The 15,694-nt window shown below is 47.6% G+C and overlaps 2 protein-coding genes across 2 annotated transcripts in view; one reads left to right on the top strand and one right to left on the bottom strand.

Annotated features, from left to right (window-relative positions):
• ITGAE (integrin subunit alpha E) overlaps nucleotides 1–15,694 on the top strand; it is a 68,885-nt gene that overhangs the window by 45,851 nt on the left and 7,340 nt on the right. Inside the window, exons 19-27 of the mRNA XM_068531525.1 lie at nucleotides 1,309–1,437; nucleotides 4,449–4,522; nucleotides 7,726–7,858; nucleotides 9,704–9,802; nucleotides 10,318–10,397; nucleotides 11,099–11,176; nucleotides 11,697–11,760; nucleotides 11,843–11,950; nucleotides 15,345–15,401. Coding sequence (XP_068387626.1) covers nucleotides 1,309–1,437; nucleotides 4,449–4,522; nucleotides 7,726–7,858; nucleotides 9,704–9,802; nucleotides 10,318–10,397; nucleotides 11,099–11,176; nucleotides 11,697–11,760; nucleotides 11,843–11,950; nucleotides 15,345–15,401 — 822 coding nt within the window. The remainder of the gene's footprint in view (nucleotides 1–1,308; nucleotides 1,438–4,448; nucleotides 4,523–7,725; nucleotides 7,859–9,703; nucleotides 9,803–10,317; nucleotides 10,398–11,098; nucleotides 11,177–11,696; nucleotides 11,761–11,842; nucleotides 11,951–15,344; nucleotides 15,402–15,694) is intronic.
• On the bottom strand, nucleotides 11,899–15,217 carry HASPIN (histone H3 associated protein kinase). Its single transcript, XM_068531526.1, has 2 exons — nucleotides 12,809–15,217; nucleotides 11,899–12,031 (listed from the first exon to the last, which is right to left on the bottom strand). Exons 1-2 carry the CDS (start codon nucleotides 15,148–15,150, stop codon nucleotides 11,947–11,949), a joined length of 2,427 nt encoding a protein of 808 aa, XP_068387627.1. The 5' UTR covers nucleotides 15,151–15,217; the 3' UTR covers nucleotides 11,899–11,946.

The raw sequence follows: 15,694 nt of genomic DNA, 5'->3' as shown, positions 1-15,694 counted from the left end.
AACTGAAATAATCATAATAGATTGAGAACCAGATGATGGGGGAATTCCCTGGCGGTCCAATGGTTAGTACTCTGTGCTTTCACTGCTGAGGGCCCGGATTCGATCCCTGGTCAGGGAACTAAGATCCCACAAGCGGCACGGTGCGGCCAAAAAAAAAAAAAAAAAAAAGAACCACATGATGGCATGGGAGGTGGGAGTTATGGTACCAGAAATCCAAATTAAAGAAACCTACTGAGGGACTTCCCTGGCGGTCCAGTGGTTAAGACTCCTCACTTCCACTGCAGGGGGCATGGGTTTGATCCCTGGTCAGGAACTAAGATCCCGCATGCTGTGCAGAGTGGCCAGAAAAAAAAGAAACCTACCAAAATTGAACACTAAGTAGATCTCTGAGCTTCCTAGAAACTGGACAAAAAGGGAAATTCTCTAATTGCTGACATTTTTCTTGGTAATAAATTGGGAATAACAGGGCTCCCTCCCTCACCTGATAATAAAAGTGGGGCAGAGGGCCCTTGCGTGAGTCAACATCAGAAAACCTGAATGAGAGAAAGTAGAAATAGAAAGACAAAAGTTGTGATTTACAAAAGTTTACTCCTGACAAATGTGCCTAGAGACATGAAAAATGTATTTGTCAGAACCCAGAGCCTGACAGGACCCAGAGTTGTGGACCTAAAAGGATCATTTATTCCAATAAACTCGTAAATTATGCTTCTTGCTACACATCTGTTCCCACGTCTGTTGATTGTTAAATGGATTAAGAACGAGTTTCTAGCAAATCTATGGCTTCCTTAAATACAAGCATAACTACCTTTTCCACCTGGGAATCGTGCTCACCTACTCTCAGGTGTTCAAAGCTCCCACCTGGCAAAAAGGCTCAATAAACAAAGAGAATGGCAAACAGCATCCCAGGCCATCTCCTGGTCTTCAGTTTTTATTTCTCTAGTATATCCTCCGTGTTGCTTGGAGAGAGATCTTTGTAAACACAGATGTGACCATGACTCTTCCCTTTCGTGGGTCCCCTTTGTACTCTGAATAAAGCCGGGGCCAGTTTTTAACTCCCAATGGCCAGAATCCCTTTGTGATTGGGGCAGGAACCATAAGGAGTTATGATGCCTGAGGCCATGGGCAGATCAAGGGAGATTTTCCCAGTGCTCTTGGCAGCCTGACTTATTTGGAAGAGGCTTAGGAATCCTGGCTTACCACTTTCATTGTTTATTTCTTATTGTGACTACATCAAAGTTAAAAGTATTCTCCTTGTCATCTTCTCCCCCACATCCAACTCCAACCCTGCATTCCTTGGTGACTCTGCAGCTCTGTCAGGAGGACTGCTTCTCCAACATCAGTGTCAAGGTCAGCTACCAACTCCAGACCCCCGAGGGCCGGAGGGACCATCCCCAGCCTATCCTGGACTTCTATGCTGAGCCCTCTGCCATCTTCCAGGTGACTCAGCTAGGACCAGACTCTCCTGGGATCCATCCCCCTAAAAGTACCTGCTCCCCTATCTTCAAAGAATGTTAAAGTTGGGAGGGTCTTCAGACAGCATTTAGGCCCCTCACTGTACAAATGGGGATATAGAGTTCCTGAGATGGTGTTAATTTGCCCAGGACCTCACTGGTGGGTAATACACGTCTCCAAACCACCCCCAAGGCTAGTTCTTTTATGTTCACAAAAAGTGCCTGCTACATATTTAATGAAGCATATGAATACATTGCCCACCTTGGCAAGAGTCTCTGATAACGGTGTGGTGAGGGTCCTGTGTGGGGACTGGACTGGAGCCCACCTGCCCCGCGCTGCAGAGAGGATGCCCTTTGGCATACCTGCCTGCCCAGGTCCTGCCCAGGCCTTCAGGCTGAATGGCCCACCAGACCTATACCCTAGCAGATGGATAGTGTCACAAAAAACTTTTCTCATAACTACAGGAAATCAGAGAGGGAAAAAAAACAGTAAAATTTCTTGATTCTATATCTAAGGAGATTTTGTTCCCACTCAGGCCCTGGCCCCCTGGGGTATTCTGTCAGTATTCATTTAGACAGTCTTATGGGGTACAGAAAAATCAGCAGGATCAAAGAAGTGATAACATGAGCATTGAAAAGTAATAATTACAGTTAGCTGGAATGCATTGAATCTCCAAAAATAAAAATAAGCCAAGAGTAGTTCATGCTGGCACAGAAAATCTTCAGGTAGCAGAAGTATATTTCTAGGTAATCATAGGACACTCACAACTGTCCAATATTTGTACAAGAATGCTCTATATTAATTCAGTTATATAAGCCTTTAGCTCCAGTTTTCGTTAACACCCAATGCATCAATCACAAATGGTAAATAGAAATAAGAGAACAACATTATCAGGGTGACTGTTCCTATTGCTCGTCTGCCCAGGAAGAGGGAGAATCAGGTTCCCGATGAGCAGATTCTCATTTTAATTTTTTAGGCAAATTTATTTTAAATTTATATAGTATATTAATTTTCTAAATAATTTTTTAAAATTTGGCATTGACACTTAGATGGTTCAGAAAAGACTGGGAGAACTAATATAATAAAGTTTTGTCAATAAGTAGGTTATCACTAATTATATATATTCTGTTTTAAGAAAACTTTAGTTTGAAATATTTTGCTTACTAAAAAGTTAGAATTGTCCAAAGAATTCCCATCCTTTATCCAGATTCCCCAAAGGTTAACATTTTAACCTTTTATCACATTTGCTTTATATTCTCTGTCTCTCTCTCTCTATATATATAAAATCTCATATATATCTTACATATATACATATGTAGTCTCAGAAATTTATATTTCTGAACCATTTGAGAGTTAGTTACAGATATGATGCCTCTTTACTCCCAATACTTCAGTATGTATTTCCTAAAAAACAAGGACACTCTCTTACATAACCACAGTACAATGATCAAAATCAGGAAATTTACAATGATGAAATACTATAATCTACAAACTTTATTCAAATATCACCAGTTGTCCTATTAATGTCCTTTTTAGCAAAAGAAAAAACTTTTTTTCTGGATCAGGATAATTCATTACTTTTGTTTAGTCTCCTTTAATCTCGAATAATTTCTCAATCTTTCTTTGTCTTTAATGACCTTGACATTCTTGAAGGGTACAGGCCAGTTATACTGTAGAATGTTCCTCAGCCTGACTTTGTCTGATGTTTCCTCATGGTTAGATTCAGGTTATGCATTTTGGGCAGGAATATCCCAGAAATGAAGTCTCATCCCTCCAAGTGCATTGTATCCGAGGCACATCATGTTAATTTGTTCCATTCCTGGTGCTATTTCCCTTTGTAATTAATAAGTATCTTATGGGGAGATGCTTTGAGATTATGCATATATCCTGTTTAACATCCATTCAGGATTCTTACCTTAATCAATTATTAGTTTGATGGTTTGGCAAAGAGATTTAAAAAAAATTATCCCACTGATAAAATGGATGAGGAGAAATGATTTGGTGTTAGGTTAGGCACATAGATGTTTCCAGAGAATGAGTTCTAGCTGGGAGCTTAGGGTGTTGTGATCCTGCTGAAAGAGAGCAGGCTGCTCGGCTGTATTAAAAACAAAACTAAAAAAGCCTGCCCCCAGTTGTTGACCCAGTCAGATAGAGCGCCAAGCTCTGACTTCTGCGAACTGCATCTCCCTTCTCTGGGAAGCAGAAGGTTTTCTTTCTAGCTCTGGGCTCCCACTCTAGCTCCAGGTCATGGAAACAGTCCTTGCTGCTGTTTAATAAAGCTGCTGCGATGGTCACTGGCTGCTGGGAAGATAAATGCAGAGATTCCCCGGTTAGAGAGCTGGCTGTGGTTCCTTCAGAATAAAAAATAGACCAGCTCCTTTAGAAAACTTGATTTTTCAGCCTGAGCTGGAGCTTTTCAACCTTGACTGGGCCTTTTGGACCCAGTGCGACTTTCTGAATTTGTTTGGTGTAGGCAAGATTGCAAGGGGGAATATTTAACCTACAGAGAAGACTAGCCATGGGGGTAGAGGACCTCACGGGACTAGACCTTGACAATATTTGGTTATGTACCCCCTTTTGTCCCCTGCTGTTGCTGCTCTACTTAAGAGGACTAAGGAAGCTTTTCTTCACCTGGGTTTTCCTCCCCCAAATGTTCAGAATAGTGAGTTGTGAGTGTTGCTGCTTAATTAGCATAATATGAAAGTGACAGGCACTCCCACCGTTTCACAAAGGTCACCCCATTTTTGACCTTGGCCAGTGGCCTGACGCATGGTACCTGTGTCGTAGGACCAAGCACATCCCCATTCCTGACAAGCCAAGGAATGTCACAATCACAGCTCTCATGGCCATGTGGACACAACCCCAGCCTGTCAACCTTTACCTGCACTTCTCAGAGCCAGCAGGAGGGACAGGAATGTCCTAAGGAGAAGATCATGGAGCAAGGCGGGGATGGCGGGGTCCCTGGGCTGATCCTGCCCCTCTCTGTCTGGTTACAGCTGCCCTACGAGAAGGCCTGCAAGAATAAGCTGTTTTGTGTCGCTGAGCTACAGTTGGCCACCACCCTCTCTCAGTGAGTTGAATCCAGTCGTCACGGTTTCTGCAGTTAACTTCCTCCTGTAAGGCTTACCTGGGCAAACCCCTCACCAGGACGGATCGCTCACTTCCTCCCCCTTCCCCTCATGGCCCACAAAGGGCTTCTGCACTTATTATCTCTTGCTTCCCCACGCACCCAAGGAGGGAGGAAAGGCAGACATTTGTATTCCTATTTTATAGATTAGGCAACAGACTCAGTAGTTGAGGGCCTGTGTGGGGTCACATGATCACTGGGTGACCTTCCACCCAGGTCGCTGGACACCCTGGACAGCGCTATTTTCGTAACTCAGTGTCTCTCACTCCTGGGACCACCTCAGTTAGAGGTAACCTCTTCCCTGGCTCACGTCTTAACCAAATTACTTAATTCATTGCATATTTGTGGAGCATTTCCTCTGTGCCCAGCACTCTAGGTGCTAGAGATATATCAGTAAGCAACTCACGAAAATCCCGGCCCTCCTGGTGCTTTTAGGGGGAGAAGATAATAAGTAAGTCAACTTTGTGTTGATGAGATGTATCAACACTATGGAGAGAAAGAAGGCAGGGAAGGTGGGAGGGAATGCCGGGGCGAGGTGGGGTGGCAGTTTTGAATAGAGTGGTCAGGAGAATGCTCATGGAGAAGGTGACCTTTGGGTGCATGCAAGAGGAGGTGGAGGAATGAACTCTGCAGGTGTCTGAAGGAAGAGCAACTGCAAATGCCCTGGAGATGGGAGGAAGAGCCAGGACACCAGCACAGTTGCAGTAGATGAGGGAGGGAGAGGTCACGTGAGGGGAGGAAAGGTCATACGTGGCTGCATCTCCATGAGGACTTTTACCGCGAGCTGAGAAGTCAGAGGAATGACATGACCGTGCACTTCAATAGGATCATTCTTGCCGCTGTGTTGAGAGTAGACTGTAGGCTCCTACATTGGAGGAGGCAGGGCAATAGTAGGGAGCTATGGTAGTAACTCGGGTGAGAAGTGATGTGACTTAGGCCAGGGTGGTAGCAATGAAGGTGGTTATATTTTGAACTTAGAGCCCAAAGGATTGGATGGCAGATTGGATGTGGGGAGTGAGAGAAAGAGAGGGGTCTGAGAAGTCTTTCAACACTTCAGCCTGAGCATCTAGAACTGTGCTGTCCAATACAATAGGCTCTGGTCACACTTGGTTATTTAAACTGAAATTAATTAAAATTAAATTTTAGTTCCTTAGTTGCACTAGGCCCATTTCATGTGCTCAGTATCCGCATATGGCTAGTGGTATTGAACAGCACAGGTCATTTTCATTACTGCCGAAGTTCTTTCGGACCACACTGCATTCTAGAATGATGGTGATGTCAAGAACTGAATTAGGGCAGCTTTTGGAAGAACTGTTTTGGAAGGCAGGGTGGGGAGGAAGAGATCATGAGTTTGGCTTTGGACGTGTGATGGTCTTAAAATGCCTTCCCTGACTCCTAGTGCTGTGTGTGTAACATGGCACTGATGGCCAGTTGGCCGGAGTTGGCATCTCTGGGGAAGAGCACTGTTCTCTGAGTCCTGGTAAGCCTTCTCGTAGACATTTGCAGGACTGGCGTTTCAGATGTGGATGGCTTAGCGCTGCCCCTCTCAGTCACTAAGGATCCAATTCAAGGCTTTTGAGTGCTTTGGAAGCCAGCCTAGCAAGGAGACTGCCGTTGTTTCTAACGGAATTAATTACAGCCAAGAAAGCCGGCCCAGCCACGTCCTTGTGAAGTAGACAGTGAAACAGCTGGCCCTACATCACCCCCTAGTGTTCACAGCCAGCAGTCTCTTCTTTTTTCAGAAGTATTGAACCTAATCCTTAGCATCCAAATGTCTCAATGGTTTTGACCTTTTTTGTGGACGTGGATCTCCTAAAGAATCTAAGGGAGACTACAGAGCTTTCTCCCTAGAAGATCACACTTGCATACATTGGTGTTTGCATTTGGGGCCCTCTGAAACTGCCCCGGCCCTCAGGTTGAGAACCCCTCAACCCCTCAATATTCCAGTGACTCTCAGATCTCTCTCCTGGGCTCTAGAACAGGATACCTTACTGACATTTCAACATCTCTGCCTTCCTATCCTCTGGGAACCTCTCATCATGCCCTGGACTGAACCCATCTGATCAACTTCCGCCCTCTGGTCTTCCCCCTGTGTTCTCTCCCTCGTGACTAGCCCCACTCGGTCATCCAAGCTGGAAACTCAGGAGGCATCCTCGACTCCTCTCTCTTTTTTGTGTTGCTTGCAAGCACGGCCTTATCACCTCTGGTTTCTAGCCCCTCCCCATCCCCACTACTACTGTCTGATTTCAGGCCTGTATCATCTCCCAGACAGGCTCTGCCTCTGCCCCCTCTAGCCCTCCAATCTATCCTTTTCTCAGCTGTGATAAAAACAAAAACAACACAACAAGACACAGGTCGCATTACTCTCGAGAGCTGCACATTCCATCTTTGAACCTTTCAGAGGGTTAGAAAGTTTTCTTTGTTGTCAATATGTTTCCCTGTAGGTCTCAATTACTGAGGGGCCCCATGGTGCCTCAGCGGATGGAAAGAAGCACTTACATGTCCCCAAGTCTTCTCCAGGCTGAACAGATTCATGTTTTAACCCACAGCCTTTAAATTGGAAGGGCCGGGATGATTTTGTGGGTGGGAAGGCTGAGGCCAAGACAGGGGCAGGGGCAGCGTCTGTCCCCCGCGTGCTGTTTCTCCCATGTCGAGCAGGGTGTCTGGCACAGAGAAAGTCTTCTGTAAATGTATGTGAGATGGATGAATTTGTGTCACAAAGTACGTTGCCTAGGGTCACAGTGCGTTGGTGGTAGAAAGAGGATTTAGACCCACTTCTCCCAACTCCCTTTTGAGGCTGCTGGACCTCAGGCAAGCTAGTTAGCCTCCCTTGGCTTCTGTTCCCTTCTCTGTAGAACAGAGAGCAACCGTACTATTTCATAGGGTTATTACGAGGATTGACTGAGCGTGTGAAGCATTTAACACAGTCCTTGACACATGGTAAACATTACATAAATGGTCATGTCACACAGCAGCTGAGGTATGGCAGTCCAGATGTTTGCTTATGTTGAGGGGAAGAAAATCTAGGCTAAATGTATCCTTTAAGCAATTTATCTAAGAAGTTAGTTAAAAAGGTGCTGTTGTATTGCACTGAGGTTTGTACAGATTAAACTGGTAACATTTATCTATTTGCCTACCCTGTGCAGGCAGGAATTGGTGGTGGGTCTCACAAAGGAGCTGAGCATGAACATTAGCCTAACTAACTCTGGGGAAGATTCCTACATGACAAGCATGGCTTTGAATTACCCCAGAAACTTGCAGTTTAAGAGGATACAAAAGGTAACTATGACAGCAGTTTGGGAACCACACTGCTCGTGGCTTTCCCTTCCGGCATACTTGCTTTGTTACAGCAACCTCCTAACTCTGCCTCCGGCCTCACCCTGGTCCATCCAGTAAATGATTATTAACTAGATGGATCCCCCCCTCTAATCCAACTATATGCCGTGGATCCAATCATGTCATTCTCTGCTTTAAAAATCTTCAGTGGTGCTATTTTGCTGCCCAATCACTCCTTTTTCTTGCAGCCTTTCTTTTTTTTTTTTTTTAATAAATTTATTTATTTTATTTATTCATTTTTGGCTGCATTGGGCCTTCGTTGCTGCGCGCGGGCTTTCTCTAGTTGCGGCGAGCGGGGGCTACTCTTCGTGCGGTGTGTGGTCTTCTCGTTGCGGTGGCTTCTCTTGTTGCGGAGCTGGGCTCTAGGTGCGCGGGCTTCAGTCGTCGTGGCTCGCGGGCTCAGTAGTTGTGGCTTGCGTGCTCTAGAGCGCAGGCTCAGTAGTTGTGGCACACGGGATTTGTTGCTCCGTGGCATGTGGGATCTTCCCGGACCAGGGCTCGAACCCGTGTCCCCTGCATTGATTGGCAGGTGGATTCTTAACCACTGCGCCATGAGGGAAGTCCCCTTGCAGCCTTTCTTAACTAGAGTTCTGAGAGAGAAATAATCTCTAATGAAGTAGCTTGGACTGGAAAGTAAGAGTCTGCTCAGCTTTTCATCAGCTTGGGAGCACAGACTCAAAACCAGCTGCAAAATACTAGGAAACAGTATTTCTCCCAAGGACACCCTGCAGCTGTAAAGTATTGTAACACTGAGAAATTTTGTTCCCTAAAATCATAGGCAGTCAGCAACTTTGCTGTTTGAAGTTTTATCTGTAATTATGAAACCATCTTACTCTTGCCTGGAGAGTCTAAGCCACTTTGACAAAGAGAAGCACTCTCATTTTCCATCTGAGGCTTGGAGCTTCAGATAAAATGTTTCTGGACATAACTTTTCACATTCACCTTAATAGTTTCCAAGGAAATGGGTCCCTGAGTCCACTTTGCAGTCCAGACCTGATGCTGAGTGGCCCTTTTACACACAGCCCTGCTTTGTTTTGGGCCTATCAAAACACTGCTTTGTTTACATTTTCCCCGAATTCCACCTTTCCCCAGAATCCTTTAATAACTATCTTTTCCTTTGTTTGGTGAGATACACCACAGTGCAGTTTTCCTCATTGTAATGAGCCAACAAACCTGGCTTCGTCATACTACGAGTGTGTCCCTAGTGGTCTGAGGCTATTTGGGCTAAGACAGCGTCCAATACATGAGAAGAATGCCATGATCTCCTAAGCATCTAGAATGGAACTAGATGCAACATCCTTGGGAGAATTAAGAAAATAGTTAAGAAATTAAGAAAATGACTCAAGTCATTTTCTGTATTCAGTGGTCTGGATGAGGAACCGTGGCTGAAAAAGGCTGCATGGCAGTGCTTGGGCTCATGCTGGCCTTCCTGCCTGGCTCAGTACATGAAATCTGCATTGGTCCAAGGCCCAGTTCAAATGTCTCCTTTCCCATGAAGACTTTGAATCCTCCTGTTTGGACCTCATCTTTCTCTACTGCTTTTCTCTGTACTGCTCTCACAGAACCACTCCTTAGGCCTTGTATTTAAATTCCTCAACCATCTAGTATTGAGCCCTTCTGCCCAGCTTGTGAGGGAGACAAGGACAAAGTCTAATTTATTTGTGTCCCTGGCTCCTGGCAGGGCGTCTGGCATGTTGAATTGGTGTAAGGAAACTGCTCCTTTTTTTGCCTTTTAAAATCAATGTCAAAAACAAAACAAAACAAAAACAACGTCTTTTATGTTAACAGCCTCCTTCTCCAAACATTCAGTGCGATGACCCTAAACCAACTGCTTCTGTCCTGGTCATGAACTGCAAGATCGGTCACCCCATACTCAAGAGGTCATCTGTGAGTCTGTTTTGATTGGCTGACTCTTCTCACTACCCTGGGATTGGTGTCTTCTACTTCCCAGTCTCATTAGAATCTCAGTTGCGGTCTCCACTCTTAGAGTGCTCAGAGCGGCCAAGTGTGCCCTGAAAGTAGGGAGTGGTGGGGGTGAGGGATACAGCCACAGATAAATGGTTGACGCACCCCAGTACAGCAGAGTGAAGCTGGGGGCAGTATGGAAGGAGCATCAGACCTGAAGTTATGAGTCCCTGATCTGCCACTGATAATCTCTGTGCTGTGGGAAATCTCTGAAGCAGCTTCCTCAACTGTAAAGGGGAATAATCCTGTCTGCCCCACTTACTCCATCTTGACATTGTGAGGCTTAACGTGGAATAACGGACCTTGAAGCATGCTGTGCTACAAGAACATGAGGAGTATGAATTATGTTTCCCAGGTCTGTTTAGTTAGTAGGAAGCAGTTTGAGTTGTGAGTGGTATAAAGGGGAATCAAGTGACCTTTTTTGTTTGTTTAAACAGGCAAACTTTTCATTAGTTTGGCAGCTGGAGGAGAGTGCCTTTCCAAACAGGACAGCCGACATCGCTGTGACAATCACCAAGTAAGTAATGCCTGTGTCACAGCAGGCCCAGCCTGTGGCCCTGCAAGAAGCCTCCCTCCCATGTGCGTGCGTAATGGCTCTGGCTCCCTCACTGCCCAGGAAGGGGAACCTCAGTGAGCCCTGAGAAGGCATGTGTGTCCCTGCTGTGACTTGGCTTTCCCTTCTTGTTACCGAAGATATTTAAAATGTTCTTTTACTGACAAAGTAAAACTATGGTATGGTCTGGAAGAATGAGCTTTGGACTGGAGCTCTAATTCTGGTTCATTTAACTTCGGAGAAGCTCTGTCTTCTGCAAAACCTCTGTGTTTGGGGTAGAGTCGGGTACGGTGTTGGGAAAATTCCCAAACAGGGGTGATTCTGCCCCCAGGGGCAACGCCTGAAGACACTTTTGACTGGCACCACTTGGGGCGGGTGCTACTGGCATCTAGTGGGTAGAGGCCTGGAACGTTGCTAAACATCCTACAATATACAGAACAGCCTCTCACAAAGACTTATCTGGCCCCAAATGTCAATATTATCAAGGTTGAGAAACCCTTTTAAAATCAGTTTCTCTAAGTATGGTCTTCTAGAGCGTCTTCTGCACTCTAATTGCTTATCTCCCAGAGTCTTTTCTATCTGACCCCCAGTGATCCCAGGAAGCCAAGGTAAGAAGCCATGTGTACAAAGCAGGTGTGCTATAAACTGACATTCTTATTTCCTAGTTCCAATGAAAGAAGGTCTTTGGTCAGTAAGACCCACAGCCTTCATTTCAAACATGCCTTCATTGCAGTTCTTCCCAAGTAAGTACTTCCAAGGGGCCCACACCTGCGGGACAGCTTCAGGCATTTTCTCTTGTGGGTGGAACTTGTGGTCAGGGTAGATGTGGGCATTGCCCTTCCCTGAGAGGAGGCTGCTTAGAACCCCGGCGCCCAATGACGTCTAGGGCACTTACAGTTGGGTCCTAGAAACCCCATGGTCATAATCAAAGGAGGAGCAGTGCCAACTGGTCTTGATACAAAAGGGAACTGATGTGATGCTAAGGAGGGAAGAGAGGGGCTATGGGATTGGGAAGAAAGGAAGGAAAAAAGTAAGGCCACTCTAAGGCATTATAATTAGATACAGAACCAGCCCAAATATACAGAATTCGAATATTCTAACCTGATCCCACCTGCCCTACCACCACCTTACATTTTGATATTCAGCTTTGATCCCTATTAAGGATCAGGTGCCCTCTGTCCTAGTGTATCCAATTGGTAGCACTGAGGTTTTTTAAAATGAGAAAGGGGCCTTGAGGCCTAACCCATGTCCTCTCAAATGCAGACCATCGGTGACGTACATGAACACAAGCCAGGGGCTTTCCCACCACAAAGAGTTCCTCTTCAATGTAAGTGCCGTGCTTGTCATTGCAAAGCCACAGGTGGCAAAGCAACACCAGCCGTGACTTCCCACTCTGATTTATTTTGCAGATACATGGGGAGAACCTCTTTGGAGCCGAGTTCCAGCTGCAAATTTGTGTTCCAGTTAAATTACAAGGTTTCCAGGTCATAAGAGTGAAGAACCTGACCAAGACTCAGGTACACAGAGGCGGTTCTATATCACCATCACATCTCTTTCCAGAGTGACTGTGGATTCTCAAAGGTATAAAAACTAGAACTCTAGAAAAGGAGTAGAAAAAGATTAGTTAACCTGGGAACACATTTTAGGAGTAAATTACCAAAGTCATGTTCACAAGGAATATTAACCACTCAGCCCTTAAAGCGACATTCCAGTTTTTCTTCCCTTGATGAAAAAATAAGCAAAATTCAAACCTTTTGAGTAGCCATGGAGAAATTTATTTTCCATTTGAAAATCATCGATAAATTCTGCTTCTCTTTGTGCCTGGCAAATGAGCTTGATAAACATGCGGCATTTCTCGCACGTCCCCCTATAAACTGCCTACCATCTTCCTTCCCGCTTGCCTTGCAGTCTGTCTGCCAGGACTCTGCTCCGCTACAGACTCTTTGCTCTCAGTTGGCTCGTCTGTCAAAGCCAGCCTTACAACACCTACAGCGACAGGCTCTGATCAGTGTGACAGCTGAGGCCTTGGGCGTTCCTTTTTTTTTTCCTGCTCAGGCTACATAAAGTGTCAAGGCTCAAAAAGGAAAATGTGGAAAGGAATTTACAAAATGGAGTCTGCTGACAGAAAGAGGGCTTTTCAGTTGTAAACACTTGTTCTCATGTATAGTTTATTTTTAAAGAATATTTGTTAAGTTTAAACATTTCAACAAACATTTCAGCTTCCATTTGGAAACAAAATTCTTGTTTGAAAAGCTGACTGGAAACCTGTAAGAACAGGAATCCCACCCTGCTGTGGGGATAGAGGTTAAAAACGGCATCAGGGGCTTCCAGACCTGTGCCCTCTCCTTTGGGGGTGGTCAGCAACCCCAGCTTACTTAAACAGACTGTGCTGGCAGAGCAGGTCTGTGGCAGAGCTGAAGTTCAACATAGTCTGATGGAAATGCTTGATCTTTCTCCTCATTTGCTTCAAGGAAGGGGTGTTACCTTTGGTCTTGAAGGTCATTTGTTTCAGGATCTTATCTGTGAGGTAGTGTAGCCAGAGCACGTTGTTATAAGGGTGATATTCGTCCCAGCAGTTGTTGTTTTCCTTCCTCATCAGCCTGTAGATCTCAAACTGGTAGTCACCTTCTCCTGTAAACAGGTCTTGGTCCATGGAAATGTCACAGAAAACCACGATCCCGTCCCGCTCCAAGCGTGACAGGGTGTAGTCGATGATGTTGACCTGTAGCCCTCGGGTGGGGATGGACCTCGTCTTCCCATTGAGGGTGTAGTGGAGCTCTTTGAGGCTGGTTTTCTTTAAGAGCACGTTCCCCCAGTGCAAGTCTCGGTGCTCAAAGTTCAGCGATGCCTCTGCCACGGCAAGGGACGCGGTGATCTGGTGCAGAATACTCTTTGCAGTGGCGATGGAGGACAGCTTCGTTCTCATTTGCTCTAAGTCGATCCCTCCAAACTCAAATTCCAGCACGATGAAGAGCTGGTCTTCCTCAAAAAAGTCAGGCCGGTCATTTGCAGACCCTTTGGTTGAGTTATAGCGATCCCAGGCCTGGAGGAGCAAGGGAGGGTAAGATCCTTGAACACAGTGTACCGAGTTCAGCCCAATGAAGCCTTCTGTACGGTTGCATACCTCATCAGACAAGAGGCTCAACTCTTTGGAGATGATGATCTCTGGCAGGATTTCCTCAAAAGTTTTCTGATGAGCTCCATTGACTAACTTCTGTCCTTCAATAGCAATGATTTTTAGGGCTACAGGTGTGTGGTTAGCAACTGTTTGAAACACTTCACCAAACACCCCTTCCCCAATCTTCTCACAGCATTCCAGTTTTTCTGAGGAAAGGCAGTCGCTGAAGGGGATAGGACCCTCCTGACTGCATTCCCCATAAACCTTTTCTGCATCGGATGCCTTTTTTTCTGTGGCATGTAGTGTCTTTAAGGGGGTGAGCAGATACATGGAGGAAAAGTGCCAAGGGTACAGGGCACTGTTTGTTCTGTTTGTGACAGGAAGGTTTGAATATTCTGATATGAGGGACTCAGAGAGAGAACTGGCAATGGTGTAGACGCTGCACACTTTTGACACGGCGGTCACCATCTTCTTCTTGTGGAAGCTGAAGGAGGCCCTGGCTTTGGTCCAAGAGCAGGCATTCTGTAAACGAGTCAGGTCCTGGGTGACGAATGAATCTTTTTCCATCTTTTGGCCTTTTTTAAACTGGTGGTGATGGCCGAGGGAGGTTTCTGCTGTCTCTTGATGCTTCCTTTTCCGGCTTGGCCCGGTTCTCTCAGGCCTGTTGCTTTTCCCAGGTGCCATACCACCCTTGCACCCACGGGCCTCCCCGTATTCTATCTGGACAGCCTCCTGAGACCCAGCCTCTCGACCGGAGTCCTGGTCTGTGGCCCTCTTCTTACCCGTGCTGGATAAACCTGGGCTCTCCAGCCTCCTCCCTACCAGTTCCCTGTCACAGCAGGACTCCCGCATATTCTTCCCGTCTGGCCCAGGCTCAGAATCCTCAGGACTTCCTGAGTCCAAAAAGCTACAGAGAGCTGACCTGAGGCTGGCACGGGCTTGGTGGGCCAACCTGGTGAGCCTGCCTCCTGCTGCCTCTGCCTCCTGGGAAGAGGGGAGAGGTGCCTGGTCCAGGGAGGCTTCTGGGAGTTGGAAGCCGCTCGGAGCTTCAGAGGCTGCATCCAGAAAGGCGGGGGGGTCGGCGCAGATGCTGTCTCCTGGGGCAGGGGACCCGGGGCCGGGAGAGGCCGGAGAACTCAACAGGGAGGCACTGGTGCCCAGCTCGCCGCCGTCCCTGGGCTGGCCGCACACACTGAGGTCCGGGCTCAGGAGGCCTGGGTGGCCGTTGGGGAAGGGCGGCGGTCCGAGCGGGCCGCAGGGGGTGCTGCACTTCTGCGGGCACCGCGCTCGCAGCCTCAGGCGTCTCGGGGTCGCGATCAGACTCGGCCGGTCCTTGGAGAGTCGGCCGCCAGCGCGCCTCCGCCGCTGACCCACCGGGCTGCCGCGGAAGTCGGGGTCGTCAGGATCGTCGGAGACGACAGACTTCGAGGGGCCGCCGCCGCTGGCGTCGCTGCTACTGCTGCTGAAGAAACGCTTCCGGTCTTGCGGCGGGAACCACTGCACCGCTGCCTGGCCCGGACGCCGCCGCGGCCCCCCGCCGCCGGCTACCCCATACGTTCGAAAGAGCCGACTGCCGGGTCGCGGGAGTGACGCCGCCATCGCCGACACCCGCCAGGCAGTTCAAATGCAAACACCGCGAGACTTCTTAGAGACGCAGACCCGAGCGCCGGCTCGCCTGCCCGCCGGGTCCTAGCGCCCGCAAATCACGATGGGTCTCGCGGGAAGTGGGAGGGGGCGGATAAGTATGGCGGTTTGGCTTGCTTATTGCGTCGCGGGAATGGGTCTTGTTTCAGGCTCACACTGTGTGCACCCAGAGTCCGGAGCGCGTTTGTGGGAGCGATCTGGTTCAGGTGAGCGCGGTCGTCCGAGAGGCCGGGGCGGGGCGGCAGGGAGGGAGAGGTCCTGAAGCGGGTGACGTGAGACGCACGGATTCTACTTTTCCGAGGTTTCCCCTGAAAGCACAGGCAGGGCTGTCCCAAGGCGCCCCTTAGCCTCTACACTGGGTCACGTTTGCCAGGGTTGCGGCTTTGCTCGAGCCAAGTGAGCGCAGAAACTGCTCACACTCTCTATTCCGGGGCCTTGAGGTGCTCTGTGTGCCAAGTGTTAAAGTTCCCGGCTTTTCCACCCGAAGAGGAATTGTGCC

Source organism: Eschrichtius robustus, chromosome 20 (assembly GCF_028021215.1).
Source record: "Eschrichtius robustus isolate mEscRob2 chromosome 20, mEscRob2.pri, whole genome shotgun sequence".
Classification (NCBI taxonomy): Eukaryota; Metazoa; Chordata; class Mammalia; order Artiodactyla; family Eschrichtiidae; genus Eschrichtius; species Eschrichtius robustus.
This window is presented reverse-complemented; position numbering and strand designations above follow the sequence as displayed.